Here is a 20595-nt window from a genome sequence, read left to right as displayed (position 1 = left end):
GGTATTCCACGCAAAGTTGGAAGTGCACCCTCGTTTAGAAGAAGTCTCCCGGCTAATCCTGCTTTGTACAGGCCGAAGTTGGAGGAACAGCTAGCTAGCAATTGTGAGCTTACCTAGCATGTGCGACTGCCAACAAAGATGGTACAGAAGTTGAGAGATCTCAATCTGTAGCTAAAACAGAGACCTGATACAGGGTGAAAAGAGGAGCTGCAGCAATGGGCAGTACAACAAAAATATGGTGTTTTTTGAAAATTAAACCATGTAAACCTATTCTGATACAATCTCAAATTACAATTATGAACCTGAAAATGAGCATAATATGGCCACTTTAACTCTTGTTTACTGAACTTTTGCTAGTAGATTATGCAATGCTGTAAATTGTTTTCCAGCACTCCATGTTTACTGTGTGTGTGTGTGTGTGTGTGTGTGTGTGTGTGTGTGTGTGTGTGTGTGTGTGTGTGTCTGAGAGAGCGAGAGAGAGGGAGAGAGAGAGAGAGAGAGAGAGAGAGACATCTACACTACTACGTTTAACTACTTACCTGAATATAGACGAATCTGGCTTGTGATCTTGGCTTTGTGGTGATGTTTTTGAGACATACTATGTCCAGTATGTGGATTTCAGCTAATTCCATCTCAAGCAAACCAAGATCCCCAACTTTGTTGTGTTAACTTTGTCATAAAGAATTACTTTAGAAGCCTAAATGAAATAAAGAGAACATTTGGTTGGTATTTTACCATCCACAGCAGGGTTCCTTTTGGAAAAGACCAATTTAAAACCTAATGGAAACATCATGACGATCTCAAAAACATCACCTATCATCTACTCCCAGATCATCAACACCACTAACAGGCTACCAAGGCAGAAAGCCTCTCTACAATGTGATTTTAAGGTTATCTAATCAATCTGAGAAACAATCAAAAGGGAACCGTGATGAAATCTTTTGTCTTTAATCCAAAACAATGGCCCTAGATCTCATGACACATCTCCCCGGGTGCTGATTTAGAGCTTTGGCAACTAAAACAGCATCAAATATCAGGGAGTGTCAGAAATGCATACACAAAGTACATGTTTTTTTTCTATCTATTGAAATGCACCACGATTCGATTAACATTTATCTCGCAATCTGACATGCTCCACAATTGATATTGTACTGTTTGCTATAGATTACAACCAAGATTTAATTAAACCAATCTCACACAGTGTGGCATGCAATGAACCTGCAAAAAAAAAAGTCATGACGCAGTATGTATGGGTTTAAAGTCTCCCCTCATTGAGATTACAATGGTAATTTAATTTTCATCATCTGCTATAAGGAAGAATGCACAAAGGTTTGTTTGTTTACAGTCTGTTATTGGTTTGTGTTCAAGGTAACCTCTCTCTCAGTGCACTCAGCCTATAATGCAGAAAAGATGTTGCACGTCAGTCACACAAACCAACTGAAGACTGATTGTTGTGGGGGACATCTACAAACCCTTTTAAAAGCACACACGCCGGCACACGCACACACACGGCCACTAATGTAGTAGCGGTGTCCCAGACAGCTTTCCGGAAACATGCCATTTCCTGTGGAGCTACTGCAGGTCTCTGTCCATAAGGCTGATGACTCCCTGGGGCAGCTGGCTACTTTACGCTGCTCATATGGACCTATCTACTGCTGCATGACAGACCCCCTGATAAACACGCACACACATTATCATGTGCACACATACACACTCACACACACATTCAAACACCAGCCAGCTCATTGAGTTTGCATTATCCCACTGTAATAGTGATTTGCATGGAACATAGAGGCTATGCTCAGGTATTATCTTCTGTTTGACTCTTTCAACATAAAGTCACACAAGTACCTTTTCCTCTCCCACTGATCAGTCTTTTGACAGTGAGTAAAGAATGGAGGAGACAGAGAGAGACCAAATTGCCTGCAGCTCACTCTCTATCCCTTTTTATGATTTAATGAAATAAATTAAAATCTTTAATTAAACTTATGGAGCAATAGGACGAACAGGAGCAATGAAGATACCAGGGATGGAGATTTGGTTTACAGGGAATATGTCACACTTTGCTCCCTAGGATTTTACTCTCTCATTAGCCTTCTAGCTTCTACATATGCTGCAGGGACAAATCTGCCTAATGGAAGGGATCTACCTTCAGGCTACTATTCGGCCCCTCCTCTGTCAGTAAACCTGCACATTTCTCTAAACCCCCCCACCCTCATTTCCAGCTGTTCTTGTCCACCCCTTTTTTACTTGCTCCATCTATACTGCTCACATACTTAAGATTTAAGTACAAACATGTCATGTCCCTCACCCAGCACATGCACACAAGCCTAAGCCAACCCCTCCTCCCATCCAAACACATACCACTAGCCACAGTAGACAATTAGACCTATTTTTTAGCATTAATCACCGTTTTAATTATCAAGGCTGTGAGAATGAATACTCTGACAGCATATGGCTAAGGGTGCAAAATCATAATCCTGTCACAGTTATTTATTCCGTCCCAGTTCCAGGGGCTGTTTCAACATGCTGGTCTAATGACTCTTGCTGGGGGTGGGGACTGGGAGCCAAGCGCAGGAATACAATGCTAATGCTGGAGGCAACACTAGGCCAACACCCAATTCTTAATGCACTCTTTCTCAATAGTGAGCAGGGTTTTGAGAACACAAGGAGGGACATGGGAAATGAAAGAGAATCAAGATATGTTCTCTCTATCGTAATGACGTTTTTCTTAATGAAAGAGGCAGGACACTGAATTGAAACATCTGCTCTGGCGCATGCCTATTCAAATGAAAGATGAAAAGCTAGTGCTTGTTTGTTATGTGACGGGGAGGAGAGGGGGAGGAGAAAAGAAACAGAGAGGCAAATGACTTTCTTAAATAACATTATTTATTGCATGTGTCTATAAAGAATCAATACAATCTAAAGCAATGAACTAAGTTTAAATTATCATCTCTTAGTAGCATCACAATATGCAAGATATGAAATATTTACAATGAAAGACACAGCAAGAGAAGCCCATATCGTAACATTTAGATGCTGAATAAAAACTTGAAACATTATCCAAATGCAAAACACTGCTCAAAAGACCAAGAGGCTCGATTAGCAAAAAACAAACACGTAAAGGTTTTCATCTCAAATTTGGAGAAAAAAATGTACAAACAGCAAAAATCTGATTTTAAGGTTTAACAAACATTATTAACAGTATGTATACATTTGGTACGTCTTTGTAAACTAATTTTCAAAAGTGTAAATATTGCATATATGCCATTTGTGTTGTACCTAAGTAGCAATAATTAATTATGTCAAGTATTAATAATTTCTCTTAAAAAAATTGGTTTCAGAATTACAGCATTAGAAAATGTCCTCATAGTGGCATCCATTTCACAAGACTATCGCATGACAGTTTAAAAAAAAAAGAAAATCAAAGCCAAACCATACTGGTTAGCATATAACTTAATTAGTGCTTTTGTTGTATCAGAAAATTCACTCAAACACATACTATGTACAGTACAAACAACATAAGTTATTTAACTTAACATCTCTCAAAGTTTCTTAGCGTTTGCTTAAATGTAATTCTCTGTAACACCGTACTATTTACAGTATATAGGCAACGGTTAAGTCCCAGTGAATTCAGATAAATAAAGAGATACTTCCCCTGGTTTGTTTCTTTTATTCGGCTTGTTTCTGTCATAGTTATAGTTTCCATTCGGTACCTCTGCATGTTTCATTGTTGTTGTTGCAGTTGCTGTGGTGTTTGTTGGGTTGTGTGTTCCCAAGCTCGGAACACATGTACTACATTCAATGTGTCTTGTGTTACAATCTAGAAAGTTTGTAAGTGCAAGACCATGCATTAGCTCCGGCGCGTCCTGTCTGACTCTCTCAAAGTGGATTCAAGCTATTGAGCAGGCTCGTTGAACAGCCAGTCAGACTGTGCCATGCATTTGCCACATTGCCCAGTGCTGCCTGCACCTGCCAGCCAACCGTGTGGTGTGACAGAGCTCCGCAATGAGGCATCAGGTGATAAAATTCTGAGCTGTCCAGTTACTTTGTTACTTCAAACATTCATGTCTCTGTCCCTTTACCTGACAGGTCATAACTTCCTGCAGGCTGTGTGTGTGCAGGATATCACATTTGAACAGTGGCTGAGTAGGTAAGGTGTATAAAGGTGCTGAGACTTGGGCTCAGACAGGCCACAGATCTGGTGTTCAGGTCCAGTCGGATCTGGTTCATGCTGCAATGTTTGAATGTGTGACACCTGCATGCATGTGTGATGCAATGCAATGTCAGGTACTCCTCTAAAGTCCTGGCTATTCTGTTAGTGTGTATAAATCCTCCATCTCAGGCATATTAATAAATATATTACTCTTGATCTTTAATACATAATCTTGTCATTAATGTAAGGTGGGCAGAGAAGGAACTTAATCTCAGAGAGGCTGTCTCTCATTCGGCTCTGATAAACATTCAGTCTATAAAATGATCGGTTAAATCTTTGATATACTGTGTGTTTATAGGTCCAAACTTAAAAGGTCCATCAGAAAGGGGGCTGATGGATAGAGTAAGGCTTTGGAATGGTGATTTTTTAAAAAACATTCACCTCGGAAAATAAATATTTTATATATATATTTCTACTGTGTGAATTGGTACCAGCCTGGTTTTTGCTGAGGTAGGTTTTTTTGTTTTGTTTTTAGCAATTGTTAACTTTGATTTTTAAATATGTTCATAAATGCCACCTCTTTTTGCAGTATAAACTGTATACAAATTCAGACACACACTTCATTAAATGCATACATACATGATAAATAAATAAATATATGTAATCTGTATGCATGAAAGGTTTTTGTGTGCACACGATGGTCTCCAGGTTTGGTTCACAGGATTTCAGGTGAGAGTATCTGGCAACTATTGGCTGAAGCCAAAAAAAGACCAGCTGAAAGTGTATAAATGGCAATAAAACAATAATAATAAGCAATATAACAATATACTGCAGAATAATTTTTGCAGGCCTATGCACAGAGATAAATAGTTGCCTATCTATAGTTAGAGTTAATAGTCCGTTTAAGTTCTTGTTATTTTTTAAGTAATCCAGTATAGCAGCAGCAATGGCGCCTGAATGTTTTGGTGCCGAGAAAAGCAGAGGGAAGATTTGGGGCAAGGGTCAAGTGTCCGTGTTGCCATGGTGATGGCCGTCCCTGTGACCCTCGAAGGCGGCAAAGAGGTCAAAGGACATCGACTGCAGCACATGGTCCAGCTGTCGCTGTGGCGACCTCGTCACTTGGCTGCAGTGAACATTCACAGGAAAAGGAGGGAGGAGAAGGGGTGGGAGGGGGGTGGGGTGAGAGGATCAGCCTTCATTCTGAAAGAAGAAGAAGAAGAAAAAAACAAGTAAGTTTCTTGTCATGTGATTTACAGACATGAAGATAAATCTAACTGAATAAGATTTCTTGGTCAATACTCCCTTCAGAAACATAAATTAAGTGTGTGTGCTTATTCCTTATTACCTAGGATAGAGCAATAGAGGTAGAGGGGGAGTTCAAACGGCTCCCCCCACTCTGTTACCAAGTAAGGAATAAGTGCTCTTCAAGCGGCCTGCCTTTGTTTGTGTGTGTGTGTGTGTGTATTCTTCAGCTGGTAGACACCGAAGTGGCAGGTGCTTTCACGGCAGGGGAAAAACAGAGTGGCATTTAGCACTGTGCAGCTGACACAGGGCAGTCTCCAATGACGGAAAAATAGACAGCAATAACACTCCCACACACCGACAAACACCCACCCAGGTATTCTTGATTGCATACCTACTAAAGTCAAATAAACACAAGTTCACTCCTACACACACACACCACAGCTGCGTATTTTCACATACTATAGACCCTGGATCTTCAGAGTGTCACTTTTCTCCCAGTGGCAAGCTGTGCTGACCCTTGCCCTGGTGTTCTTGTTTGTGAGTATTGTCAGAATGACGATTAAACTGCTCTGGAACGCATCTCAGGGAATTCAGCACAGTGAGGTTTCATTTGCATGTAGAGCTATCAAATAGGAGCGGAAGTCTTGGCTGACACACACACACACACACACACACACACACACACACACACACACACACACACACACACAAAGCCCCTCTACGCGGCTGCATTTCTTCCCTCATTCGCCGTCTCCTCTCCTTCTTCCCCAGCCACGAACAAGAGCTGTTTTCACAAAGCTGGATGTGATCGCCATTCTCTAAAACAAACCTTTCATTCAGAATCCTCACTGTTGCTCCTCCTCAACTACTCCCACCATAAACACACACACGTCCGTCTGTTCTCTCTCTTTGCCCTACACAATGTAAAGGGAAATCAGAGGCTAATGTTAAATCTAAAACTTTATAGACACTTGACATAGACACTAAACACTTACTGATGACCAAAACATCAGAGAGGTAAAGATAATACATTGAAGAGGCCGATGCATTTCCACAGACACACAAATATGGAACCACAGAATTAATTTGAAAGGTAAAATAATGTATCTATCTCCTTAGGCCACCTGTGCTGGCTGAGCTCTGTCTCTTCATTGCCGTGGGTGTCAGAGACAGAAGAAAATAGAAACACTGGGGTTGGAAGTGGTGGAAAAACCACAGTAACAGAATCAACCTGACAGAGAGGAACGGGAATGCAGTGAGGTCATGGGACAGACGGTCCATAACAGTGTGTGTGTGTGTGTGTGTGTGTGTGTGTGTGTGTGTGTGTGTGTGTGTGTGTGTGTGTTTGTGTTTCTGGAGGGGCTGGGCCAGTCAGTGGCCTGTAGAGGCACACACTTGGGTGAGAATGACTGAGATCTGCCGGGAAGGAGTGTTGAATCACTAATAGCTCAGATTAGCAACCAGGTGTAGCCTGGTACATAAGCACTCAAAAACATTATTATTCTTGTGAGCTATGGTGCAATAGGACAATGTGGCGTATTGGGACTCGCCGCACACACTGCTATTCAAACACATGCTGATCGAAGAAAAGTGTGGGTGGGCAGGGAGCTATGGGGAGGGGGGCTGGGGGTTGAGAGAAGGGGACACTGGTCCAGCAGGGGAATGAACCCAATGGCTCGTACCCCTCCTCTTTTTCGAGCACATACACACACCCCTCCCAACAACCCACGTCTGTGGCCCCTGTCCCAACCCACACACGCACACACATTCAAGCTCTGTTCATTATTTATTTAGTTCTTACAGTCTAAATTTAGCACTGCTCCATTCAGGACTAGGACACACACTCAGGCATGTATTAACAGCCTCTCTGGTGCTTCAGAAGCAGAGTAAACATGTCCCCATGTCTGTTGATGCATTGCCTGCTCGAGTAGTTCTGTGTGGTTGCAGAGCTAAATCAATGAGCTTTTGGGGAACTGCTCCAACTGTATTTCTGAGCAGCAAGAAAGAAAGAGGATCATCAACTGTTTTTTATGATTGGTGGGCTGGAAAATGAGCTTTTGCAAACAACAAGACTGATGTTATGAGCAGGTTTCCTCTTACAGATCAGCAGGCTCAGATTTGCTCTGTTTACTTTCCTGCACTGCAGGCTCCTCCCTGAGCTACAGCTACAGCTCCACCAAACAAACACTGACCGACTCTTCACCTCTGACCTTCTACACCTCTGTCTGAACAACAAAACAAAAACAACAACCGCTGTTAACTCTGTTAGGGCCCTGACCCAAGGAGATCACCAGCGAGCATCGTTCACCCACAGCCGCTACGCAACGGACTTCGTCCGGCGTCCGTGTCGGCTTAAGCGAATAAGTACACAAGAAGAAAAACGGTAGTGAGGAAAGCAAACAAATAACTGTGAAAGCACACACAGAAGGCTTTTCTTATTTTTGATCTTCATCTCATCTGATCAATCCAATATACATAGGGCTGACAAAACTGGTCAAAAATTAAGTTTGAATGTTCCTTTTTAAAAAAAAACACATAGGTTCAAACTATTGGGATATCTGATATTTGTGCACATTATTTCCATAAGATGGAAAACATCCATAACTGCTTGTGTAGGTATATTTATTTCAACATTAACATGTCTTTTAAAAGATCTACATACCTACACGTTACAAAATAAACTAATAAAATAATGTCCTAATGCTGTTTAGTTGTCGGTATCATAGCGTTTGTATCTGATTTCCCTTTTTAAATGACGAATAGATTACCGCCGCCTGGCTGGCATGGCGAGTTATTTCCTCTCATGCAGGTGCAGAACGTACGTGGTAGTTGGCTGTAGTCTTTGCATTGTGTTCCAGAGCAATTTCTGGGCATTTGACAAAGGCAACATAGGGCGATGCCACGGTCGGCCTTCGACGCAACTAGTTCTTGACCATCTGCTTGGTGTAAGGGCCTTTATCCTGCTGACTCATTATTACCCCCGCCAAGGAGGTTATGTTTTCAGTTTGGTTTGTTTGTTTGTTTGTCTGTCAGCAGGACTACGGAAGAATTACTGGCCTGGTTTTCATTACACTTGGTGGAATGGTGTAGCATGGACCAAGGAAGAGTCCATTCAATTTTGGAGCAGATCCGAATCACGGGGAAGATACACAATTTTTTTTTTTTCCTTTCGTTAACAATGCAAGATTCAAAATCTAACTCAATCAATAATCACAACTCAAAATCTTTGTAATATGAAGATGTACAACACATGGAAAACAGCCAGAGGCGATGTGCAGGAATGCATTTTCAGGTTTTTTGTGCACTCTCTCAAACTTGGGTAACACTGAGTGCATACTGCTGTAAATGGCTATCTTAGTGACTACCTTACCTACAGGCCAGTAAGCCTATCATCAGTGGGGATTTGTTATTTGCTAATAATATGTTGGATTCATGTTAAGACTTTTTAATTTTTGGAAAAACTTTCAAGAAATTAACAATTATTTGGAGACCCCCCTGCATTGACTCTGAGGACCCCCTAGGGGTCCCGGACCCCTTGTTGAAGATCCCTGCTGTAAATGATGAAGTAAGACATGTGAAAAAGTCCTGTCTCCAGGATCACAAAAAAGTAGGCCTCATGGTACAAAATGTGCATTGTTGTTGAGATTTGTTTTGTTTAATTGCTTTATTTTATTTTACACTTCTTTTCTTTACTCTTGTTACTTATATTCCAGATAAAACATGTAATTATTTTATATATGTTTGTAATGATCCTGTGGCTTCCTCTAAAAAAACTGGGCTGCAACTGACGATTACTTTCATTTTTTCTCAATTAAAGGTTCAGTAAGTAATTCTGCACAAAGAGTGTTGATATTTGAACTCTACTGCCAAACAAATACAACCCTCCCTTCATAAGCTCGGCCCCCCAGATTCATGGACAGAGAACTACTGGCCAGCACATTCAAACGCTGCCTCCCCCAATCCCACCCCTACCATCAACTGTCGCTGCCTGTTGCTGATTGGCTGGAACTGTGTTTTGTGGCTCTTGCACTCCTTTCTGTTTGTTTTCCATTTATAGATCCAGGGCAGTGTATTAACACCAGATATTTTTTTTTAAACACAGAAAATAGAGAGCTAGGTGACCGTGACGAGATATTCACTGATTTTGACAAAAAAGTGTATTAGATATTAACATCATTTACTATACCTTTAATCGATTTGGTCATTAAAATGTCAGAAAATTGTGAAAGAGCCACTAATGACAAATTCATAATGTCTTGTTTAGTCTGACCAACAGTATAAAACCCAAAGATTTTCAAATTAATGACCACACATGACAAAGAAAAGCAGCAAATCATCCTGACAGCTGAAAGCTAATCCTATGTTTAACTTTATAATACACCTCTATGGAGAAGCATTAATACAGTATCAGGGTCCAGAGAGATAGAGAAGAGTTTATGATGACTTGGACTATTTATGAATGAAAAACTTGAAAATCGGCAAGAAGTCAGTAGACTGAGCTTACCTGTCACACAGAAAAGCACTATCTCTTCCTTATCCTCTAGACAAAACAAGCTACTCAACAATGTCTAATCCTGAAGTGAATGTAATCCTTTTTACCTCCAAGCTAAATTGAGGATATCGTAGGTTGACTTTGTTTGCATCAAGTGCTGGAACATCCCGCCCTACTTTACTCAAAGAGTTATGTATCCTGAGTTATAGCCAGGAGCGCTGTTTGTGTGTGTGTGTGTGTGTGTGTGTGTGTGTATGCCTGTAGCTAAGGGCTGTAGGTAAGGAAAATAAAAAAATAAAGCTCGTAATCAAACAATCAAGCAGAGGCATTGTTGGCGGAGTTAAATGTTCTTGGCTTACAATAGATTTGGCTGCACACATTCAGTCACTTTTATTTACAAGCATATTAGTTAAAAAGGGGACTTTCTACAGTACATACTTTATATGGTGATATGTCCACAGACTCACTGCATTTCTACAGTACATACTTTATATTGTGATATGTCCACAGACTCACTGCATTCGTGAGCTATTCTGTCAAATATCAAACCTGAAAGTTAATTCAGTTTCCTCTTGCATTAAAAAGGTTATTGTGTAGCAGCAAGCTCTTGATTCTCAGACGTCAGACTTTATTCAGCCCATGAACACACCATAACAAAAGACATTTCGAGGTAAGTATTTTAATTTTTCAATTAATCTGACGATTATTTTCTCAATTAATCAACTATTTGTTTTGTCTATGAAATGCCACAAAATAGTGAAAAAGGTCCATTATAATTCACCAGAACCCAATTTTTTTTTTCTTTATCAGACCAACAGTCCAAAATAATTCAATGATATAAACTTCCAACAATCATCATATCCTCATATTTCTGAAGCTGGAACCAGAGAAAGTTTGGAATTTCTGCTGAAAAAAAAGACAGAAACGATTATATAAATTGGTTGATTATCAAAATAGCTGCTGATTTATTTTCTATCAAATCGACTTACCCATTAATTGTTGCCGCTCTAGACATTTCAAATCAATCTTTCAAACCAGGGGCCAAGATAAGGGATTAAGCCGGGATTTATCAGTTATCCTGGATGATTTAAGCCTTGACTCGGTTTCACGAAAGTGGAGGCACATAAATCACCATGGAGATTTATTCTGTGCAGCTAGCCTGCTCCCGACCAGGCTAACAGCCAGGATTTATTTAATCCTGGAGCCTTTTCTGATCACCCAGCAGTGGTTTTACCCTATTGTTATCAGCCTGGATTAAAATACAACAGGTGCATATTGCTGTTCATTTAAGTACTGTTATTTAAAGTTGGGACCATAATTTTTTTTAATAATTATTCATGTGACAGTCATCGTTACTGTTATATTGCTGTATGAAGACTGCTGTTCATATTGTTAGAAGTTTATATTATATTATTATGACAGTTATATTATATATATATTATGACAGTTGTTGAGATAATTAGAAAAGGCTGATAAAATTTCAAATGTGTTTTAAATGAAGTCTGTTACTAAGGGCAATACATACAATGCTGTCCATTTCTATAGTTGACCAATGCACCTTGAATTATTTTAGTTGATTCATTTTTTTTAATTCTTTAACAATAAGGATCATGTTTGTTCCTCTTCCATGTGCATTGTATTTGGCATTCTTAGCACACAAATTGTGTTGTCCAGTAAACTGGGACTATAATTTGGGAGGATTGTACAATTTAAAGAATATATCCTAATTGTACAATCCTCCTAAATTATAGTCTTAGTTCACTGAACTATCTAGTGATGTAGGCTACTGTACATTCATGTAACAACAGGGGAGAGGACACGTCGTTGGTTTTTGACCTTATATTTTGCTGGGGGGGAAATAACTGATGAGTATACTCTGTTCCATTCATGTTTACAGTGTGCATGGAATTTATCACTTAATTATCTTTATAGTTTCTAGATTTTAGAGTCCAATTTCTTCAGTGTCTTTATTTTCTATGTCCATATATACAAGGGAGCAAGGCATATAATATGTAGAGAAGGAAACCCGTCCTCTATAAAAAATAAAAAATAAAAAAACGCGAGAAAACGCGTAGCAGATAATAGCGGACCGACTGAATGATAGTCTAAAAATATACATTTATGAACTACTGCTCTTAACTGAAACCATTCAATGAGTCACTGTCATCTGCAAAAACGAACAGTTGTACACTTTGCATTAAAAGCGAGCAGTGGAAGTTAATATGACTTAGGAAATTTATATTTTAGCCCATGAGAGAGAGGGAGGAAGAGTGAAAGAGACATTTATGCATCATACTCTAGCGTTGTAGAAAATTGATCTTAATGGTAAATTTCCTGAGTAACGTTATCTTCTGCTTACTTTTAAGGCAAATAGTACAACTGTTAATTTGTGCAAATGATTAGTAGCCTAATCCTTGAATGGAATGATTATGACTGTTTCAGTTCACAGCAGTGGTCAGTTAATGTATATATTTAGGCTACTTACGCATTCAGTCGGTCCGTGATCGTCTGCTACGCTTTCTCTCGCTGTTTCATTACAGCGACCGTGTTTCTTTTCTTTTTATACAAAAATGTGTTTCACGTCATCATACTTCCACAAGAAGCTGCTGCTCACTCTGTATAAAGTATGTACAATGCGTATTCTCCATTTTGGCATCAGTAAATCTGTGATCGACCTTGCGGTCTTTTGAGGAAAGCCGTGGACGCGCATCTATCTGAATTACTTCAGCCTGGCTCAACCTAGTCGCTCCTCCTCAGCCTGGCTTGGCCTTCGTGAAACGCACCAAGCCAGGATGAACAGATTAGACTATGTCAAGCCTCGCTTTATCAGTTATCCTGGATTTATATATTCTGCTTTTGTGAAACAGGCCCCTGGTGGCTATAACTTGTGTGTTGTTGTTGTTGTTGTTGTTGTTGGCAGTGTGAGATAAACAAAGCAGGAAGATGAGTGAGAGTCTTGTTAGTGGCTCTGATCAGATATGATTAGCTAATTATGTTATGATCGTTAGACTATCCTCTATGGCCTCTGGAGTGAAAAGCCAATCAGAGACGGTCCACTGCGGTCAGAGAACAACAGGAAAAACACAAGGCTCAAAACGCACCGGTGTGGAGAAGGTGTGTGTGTGTAAGGTGAGTTGGATCACATGATTTCTGGAAAACAGAAACCAAATCCTGGAGAGAAGAAGTTGAGAAAAGGGGGAGGAGGATGCAGAGAAGGAGAGGGGGAGGGTTTTGGATTGGTGTATGGCTTCTTGAAACTGCCTCGCCACACCCCCACCCTCTCCCTGTTGTTGTTGTGGCAGATGGTGGCCAGTCATTAGCGTATTGTCACTCTCCTCTGAAGGGCCAGATAACCAGTGAGCACTGCCTGGCAGGGCAGGTGCAAAACCCCTGACCCCCCCTCACCATCTGCTGAAGGTTCTGTATATGTACACACACAGGCGAGGAAGATACACAAAGTGGAAGTGTGGTGGGGCAGTCTGGGCCCACAAATGAAAGGCATGGAGAGTGTGAGTCAGTCTTCTCCCCTGTCTGCACCCATGCGACTTTTAGCCAGAGAGAGAAACATTAGATAGACGAGGACAGAAATGGGGAAAGAAGGTGACAGAAGGAAGATAAAGCAGCTTTAATGGAGGAAATAGAAGTGGCTGGAGAGATTTACTTTAAAAGGAGAGGTAAGATGAATGGAAGTGAGAAGTTATAAAAATAGTACACACGCCTCCTGGTTTTGTTTTCGCCACAAAGATGGAAGTGTGGATTTCTGGAAATGTCTCAATGCCCCAAACACACTCAGAGTCTCTCACACAAACAGAGCTAGTTCAAAGGGCAAGAAACTGACATTGTTGACAGGGCCAGAAGGCGTACACTGAAAGCTAAAAAGCCCTCTTCTCTGCCCCATAACCTCCCCTCTCCCTGCACGTCATGTCAGGGCCAAAACCCAAACAACAGTGTGTTTACGTGCACAGTGGTATGGTCTTAACCCATTTAGGTGAATAACCCGTATAAATGAGCGGGGAAGAGTGACGGAGTAACTCTACCTCCGCTACAGTAGGTGGCGCTCTGCCAATGTACAACTGGTCAGAATAAACTTAGAACGAGCCAACGAGCCCTCTAGTGCGCAAGCTAGCTAACCAGCCGACCGGCCAGCTGGCCAATAAATTAATAAAATTTAACAACGTTGAAGAGTGTGTGAATGTTTCATTCACACACTCTTGTCACAGCGTAGGAAAGCACAGTGTTCTCCCAGATGAGTAACAACTTTGTTCGCCTCATTATCTGTTACAAGTGTCGCATGAAGGCATGTATGGTGAAATTTGCAAGCTAGCTAACTAACGTTAACTTTAGCCAGTGGCCGCAGCGGCTGCTGGTTCCCTCCACTTCTTTGCAGAGACACAGCGTTGACAGCCCCGGAGATGGACAATCTGTTTAGCCATCTCCCGGTGTCCGCTGCTTGACGGGGATTCAAGCTGTTTTGTTGTATCATAGCAACGGCCATAGTGATAACAAGAGAATGTGGTAAAGCCTGTCATCTTGTAGTTAATAGTCATGCCCTCTTTTTCCTCTCACACACAGACACACAAGCAACAGAAGTGTTGTTTGTGTTTTGATGAGAGTATCAATGAATTGCCACACTGGTCACATCCCTGATCAGAGAGCCGAGTTCCCTTTTTTGGTTACTCCTCCATTCCTCCACCTCACTCTCTCTCCCTCCCAACAGCTCAATTGTCTTGTTGTAGCCTACATGAAAAACAAAACAAGTCATCCATCCTTTACTATTGTTCCTTCACCTCCCTTGTCACTCCTCCCCGCTCTCGTAACCTTGGACAAACGTCTTCACTGTGGTTAAAAAAATTCAATATTTGGGCCCTGTCCAAGGTACAAAGACACAACGAAGTGATTGGACAATAAGTGGGAGGTTCACAATAGGTGTGAGGCTTCACAAGTATATGCTTTGCCTGGTAAAAGTCATATGTGTTGGTACAAAACATTAATGCATGAGTGCCCCGTCCTGTGTAAAATTGTTTCATTAGCGTGTTTGTTAAGTGGCTCATAGTAAAAAAAAAAAAAAAAAAAGAATCCTCCAACCCCATCTTTGAGTCCATCCCACCAGGTTAGAAAAACAAGTGAGCATTCACCTCTCCCAGCAACCTTTGCACACTGCCCACATTCCAGTCCTGAAACCCAGTACCTGACAGTTGATAAACAACTGACTCACTTGTTTTTCTGGGGAACCCGATGACTTGCACCAAGCCCCATGCTGGCTGCACTCACAGCATGAAAGCCAGCAGAGACAAAGACAAAGAGAGACAACTTGGTTGTGAAACCACAAACAGCAATTAAACTCTTATATTTCACTATCAGGAACACTGCCTCCCGACTCACAATTATCCCAGCACTGTGTATTTTCTTCTTGGACAACAGCAACTTCTGACATGCCCCTGCTAGGGCATCTATCCCTGTAAATAATCCCTGCCATTTAGAGATGCATGAAAAGCCACTGCAGCAACAGTGAACAAAATAAGGTGAAAGGTAATATTTTAATGGCAACTGATCCTTCTCACAAAGACACTTAGTCATATGGATTTCATGCCTTATTCACACACATACCAACCTTATAAAAGCTACAATACACTTATTATACACGTTATAAAATAGGAAATAAAGACGATTTCTTTCCCTGTTCTAGCTACTTCCATGTGCGCATTATGTGTAGTGCTGCATGCGTCACTGGATCAGACTAGATGTTTTTTTAAATACTGACGTGGAATAAAACTGCGTCACTGAGGGGAGAGCAGAGCAGACCATTCACACAAACACGCAACAGCAGCAGCATCAAGTGAGCCAGAATAAAACACAGCAAGGCCGGTCATTTTTCAAAATAATGCTGTTTCAAAATAAGATGTTGCTAAATAAAATCTATTAAATTCAAGTGAATTCTGAATTGAAATACAGTTGATGCCTCCCTTTAAGGAGATCAATAGCCAATGAGTACATATTAAAGCAGCATACTCTGGAGAATATGGATGTATTTTTGTTGTTTTGCACAAATTTCTAAGCTTTTCTTGGAAGGAAACACCCTCGTTTTCCGGTGCTTCTGCTTTAATATCTCTATGCAGTTTGAAGCAGATCAAAGACTGAGCAAACAGCCCTCCTCAGCATCGGACAGCCTTGAGATTTGTCGATGTGTCATGGGTGTGACTAGTAGGTGACTAGTATCCTATCTAAACATTGCAGCCTATACACCCAACAGCAATGTACATAACGCCTTTACAGACAAAGCTGCTATTCTAACACACGTGTTAGTATGTATGTTGTATGTAAAACTGACAAATGCTGTTTGCCATATTTTATTACATAACACTAGGATATAGGTTGTTATTTGTGACATATATGGTCAGTGGCTTTACCAATTTGAACAGCAGAGACATAAACTACATGTAAGTTGTGTGTTATTTTGGCTAATGTGAAGGGCAAGGTTACATAGCTGTCAAGAAAAATGAACACTGTGTGTTTTAACTAGTCAGTGGGTTAAATCCATAGTCTGTGTTAAAAACACAGGCTCAACTGCAGACACAAATGAAGGCTGTTTGTTTTCAGCATGTTCTCTAAAAGATCATTCTCAACTTTGGAATGAAAATGAGCTTAGAAGTGCTGCTTAGCAACGAGTAGCCTATCTCTGCAGAGTATCTACAGTAGCCCTGAGGCGGATCTCTATCCTACTTCTAAGCCCTGACACCACTCCCTTCATGAATGAAAACCTACTGAATGAATGAGTGTGTGTGACACGTATGAAAACACTCACCTTTCACAGCAGCAGCAGTCTCCTTGAATCCCATGGTGGCATAGGGGCTAGTGTTGAAACCATTCATGCCCCCCTTGCAGCCACAGGCTGTCGTCTTGAACCTCAGGGGTCCGTCACAGCCCCCTAACCTGCATCCTCCAAGGTTTCCCTCCATCAAGTTTAAGGCAATGTAGTTAAGTCCATTTTGATAACCAGCTGACATCTCCCTGCACATGGAGCTGTTGCTGCCATAGTCCTCGTCAGAACCTTCAGAGCTGCAAACAATGTGGGATACATTCTCCACAGAGGCAGAGCTGTGCCGTTTGGTGTCATGGGCAAAGGATGGGCACACTGGTGTGACAGTGGTGGTGGAGGAGAAGGTCTCAGAACTGTGCCGTCTGCGCCCCTGAGGGTCAGCCCGGATCACTTTGGCCCCCCTGTGTGGTTCCATGAGGGTGACAGATAACGATGGACCCCCCAGGAGAAAAGAGTCCACAGGCACAGGAGGCACACCATCCACAATGCTGCTCTCAAGGCTGAGTCTCTGGACACAGCTGGTGGGGCTGGTGGGGAGGGGAGCATCATCAGTGGTGCAGAGAGCAGGTAGAGGGGCAGGAGGACTGAAAGTCATCTCAGTGTAGTCATCCTTGACTGGAGCAGGCTGACACACCAGGCTCACCTGCTGCTGGAGGGGATATTCCTTTACCATCCCCCTCTCCTCTGCCTGTCTCTCTATGCTTTTTTTCTCTTCTCCCTTCTCGCCTCCCTGCATGTTCTGCTGGGCGTTCATCGGACTAGGGCAAGTCAAGACTTCAGGCGTGTGGTTTCGGCACCCTGCAGGGAGGTAACTCCCGGGTTGGTGTGAGCTAAGGTGACCCGGGGAGCTGACGTCAACATTAGCATAGTCTGAGAATGGCAGGGATCCCCTCTCTGCACACATTAAACTCACAGAGGACTCAGTGCTCTCTGACACTGTGGATGCCAGCGGGTTACAAGTAGCACTACCAAAGTCTATGTTGATGTACTCTCCAGGGCTGCGTGGCTCCGAGGGAAGTGGGTGTTCGCTCATACATGGTAGTGTTCTGAGTGATTCCAGAGCCAGGCGGGTGGGGCGACACACCCTACTGCGGTTTACCAGACCCCCATCTACCTGAGCCACTCTGAGAGGAGATGGAGCAGAGGAAGGGGTGCTTGGTGTCCCCGGAGAGCTGCTGGCCACAAAATCTCCTGGAGAGACAGGACAATAGTTGGACTCCTCTTCTATCCGCTGTCTCTGTAAACTCATGACCACATACTGGTCTTTGTCTGTGGACCCATTGCGCTGCAGCTGGCCTTTAAGTGAGCGTGGTAGAGAGCTGTAAGAATAAGGCTGTCTGTGATTTTGGTGGGGGTGGGGATCTCCCCCTGGAGGACTGAGGATGTAGTCTGTGGGTGTCAGAGACACCAGATGGTCGACAGGAGACATGTTCAGGTACTCTCCATTGGTGAGCTTTCCATCAGTACTCTCCACTGACATCTTGGTTCCGCACCACATCCGCATATAGCCACTGTCCTCCAGAGAAACACTCCCAGGGGACTCTGTGTGGGGGGCCAGCCCCGCTGAAGAGTGTGAACGGGGGTTGATGATCTGCTTTGGAGCAGAAACACACATGGGGCTCATGGGCATGTAGAGGTCATGCTTGGACCCTGGTGCCTGGGGTACACCTGGCATCATAGGCATATAGCCACTGTCACCTTGGAGAATGCCAACGCTGATCTGAACCTCCCTGTAATCCTCAGGATAGATCCCTTTAGGGGAGGCAGTGTGACACCTGCGAGAAGACTGGCTCCCACTAGTGTAAGTGGCCCTCATAAGAGTATACTCATCCAGGGAGGCTGAAGATACTTGGGGGGGACCCCTCTGTTGGCGGGGGGTAGTGAGGGAGTATGTGCGCTTTCGATAAGCCTTGTCCAGCTCTGGTAACCGCCGGTAACCATTCTGCCGCTCCATCACCATGTAGCCTTCAAGCTCACTGCCTTCCCGGGAGGGAGGAGTGTCAGCTTTGAGAGACTCTGGAGTGTTGCTACGGAGGGTTAGCGGTAGCCTCAGGTCCCGTGCGTCCGCAGGGCTAGAGCTATACTCCTCACATGATATAAAACCAGCATCACTGGGGGAGCCTGAAAAGGAGGCACTGCAGCTAGAGGGGCGAGGAGCATTGCTGTCTGGGCAGAAGGACAGATTTATTTGAGTTGAGGTGGCTATGGGTGGAGAAGGAGACAGGGGCATAGACATGGACTTACTGTGCTGGAGAGAAGAATTTTCAAATGTCCGACAAGGGCGCATTGAAATGGTGTGAGATCTGCTCAGGAGGGTCCTGTGGACCCCTGGGCTAAGGGGGCTCCCAGTCAGTGACATGGGGCGTGCCATGGTGCCATCGCCCTCGCTGGCCGTGCGTATTCGACAGGAGGAAAATTTGCTCACAGGAGAGGTCATAGCCATGCTGTCAGTGCGCGACCGCCGGGGAAGTCCGGTCTGGCTGGGGGGGAGATTGTTCAGGTGCCTCCGTGTGGGCACAGAGATGGGGTTTGTACTAGATGACTGGCTTTTGCTGCGCGGACGAAATTCCGACAGCTCCTTCATGGCTTTCATCGCCTCCAAGATAGTTTCGTGGATATTTTGAGCCACCACAGAGTCATCAGCCTGCATCCAAAACTCCCCCGGACCCGTGGCTGCAGATCTACCAACCTCAATAAAGAAAAAGCTATCAGAATGGCCGCACCTCCGGATATTCATCAGCTGTAAAATGACTGAGGCAACCTCTGAGTTCAGCTTGACAAAGCTGATAGTCCGGCTGGAGAGACAGAGCCTGTACACTCCGGTCAAATTTCTGCTTTGACCCAGGCCTTTGGATTTCAGATTGACTTGCCATACCTCCTTGTAGATGGCGGTAACCGGCGTTATCACACCGTAGCTCTCCTCGTCGAAGCCAACCAGCGAGGACGCGGAGTTGGACGCTGAGCCGTCGTATACTTTCCCCTCTGTCATTAAATCCGTCAGCACCAGGTACCAGCTCTCCTGTTCCTGCTCGTTTTCTGCCGCCACGGCAAAATACTCGTCCTTGGTATAAAGAGCAATAAGATATTTGTGTTTTGCGTCCGCTCTCTTGTTGATATTGAGACAGCAGTCCAGAGGAATAACTCTCTTCGCGGCCGATTTGTTCTTCCATTTCTTCTCGCTCTCGTAGTACTCCAGCCGGGCAGGGAAACCTTCGCTCGGCTCTTTTAAAACGAAAAAGCGCTTGTGTCCGTGTTTCTGCTTCTTTAGGTATCCGCATTTCTTGATATTGTTCACGTTCGTATTACTGTGCAATAACGGCTGATCTGTGTTTGGCGGACTCGCCATTCTCGTGTCCTTCGCTATCAGACACAATGCTCCCTTTCCTCGAGTTGCTAAAGAAATGACGCGCTTTATTTTAATCCTCTATTTCCAGAGCCGGTTGTGCGAGTGTTCGTCTTCTCCCACAGCTGAGCAATACAAAACACATGTCTGCTAGAGTCCGGACTGAGGAGGGGAAACAACATGTGACGATCTACACATCCAGCTCTGGTGGAAAAAAAAAAAGACGAGAAAGGAGGAGAAAAAAATACACACCGACAGTGGGCGGTGCGGTGCGCACTCAGCTCATTGGGCTTATTGGTGGAAACGAGATGAATGCTGGAGTGAGATGGCCCCGTTCAAAGGAGAGAGAGAGAAGGAAAAAGCCCTCCTACTATCACTCTGCCCTCTTCCGACTCATTTGAGCGTAGTCAGTCAGGACTTTATTTATAGCAGCTCTGGTCCAGTGATCCAACATTTGACTAAAGTGAAATTTTCTGCCAATCTAAATATACAAAACGAGGTGTTCCTGATATAAAAAACCTACATTTGCGTCATTTAATGAG

The 20595-nt window shown here is 43.1% G+C and overlaps 1 protein-coding gene across 1 annotated transcript; it reads right to left on the bottom strand.

Annotated features, from left to right (window-relative positions):
- Positions 1 to 2871: 2871 nt before the first annotated feature.
- irs2b (insulin receptor substrate 2b) lies at positions 2872 to 20354 on the bottom strand. The gene is made up of 3 exons (XM_031295302.2): positions 20180 to 20354; positions 16696 to 20148; positions 2872 to 5356 (listed from the first exon to the last, which is right to left on the bottom strand). The coding sequence occupies exons 2-3, from the start codon at positions 20054 to 20056 to the stop codon at positions 5352 to 5354; spliced, it is 3366 nt and encodes a 1121-aa protein (XP_031151162.1). The 5' UTR covers positions 20057 to 20148; positions 20180 to 20354; the 3' UTR covers positions 2872 to 5351.
- Between the last annotated feature and the right edge of the window lie 241 nt (positions 20355 to 20595).

Source organism: Sander lucioperca, chromosome 8 (genome assembly GCF_008315115.2).
Source record: "Sander lucioperca isolate FBNREF2018 chromosome 8, SLUC_FBN_1.2, whole genome shotgun sequence".
NCBI lineage: Eukaryota > Metazoa > Chordata > Actinopteri > Perciformes > Percidae > Sander > Sander lucioperca.
Note: the sequence above shows the minus strand (reverse complement) of the source record. Positions and strands in the feature narration are given on the sequence as shown.

What these genes read in the sequence shown, in the direction of transcription:
- irs2b (XM_031295302.2), bottom strand. Translation starts at nt 20,056, where the DNA reads ATGGCGAGTCCGCCAAACACAGATCAGCCGTTATTGCACAGTAATACG.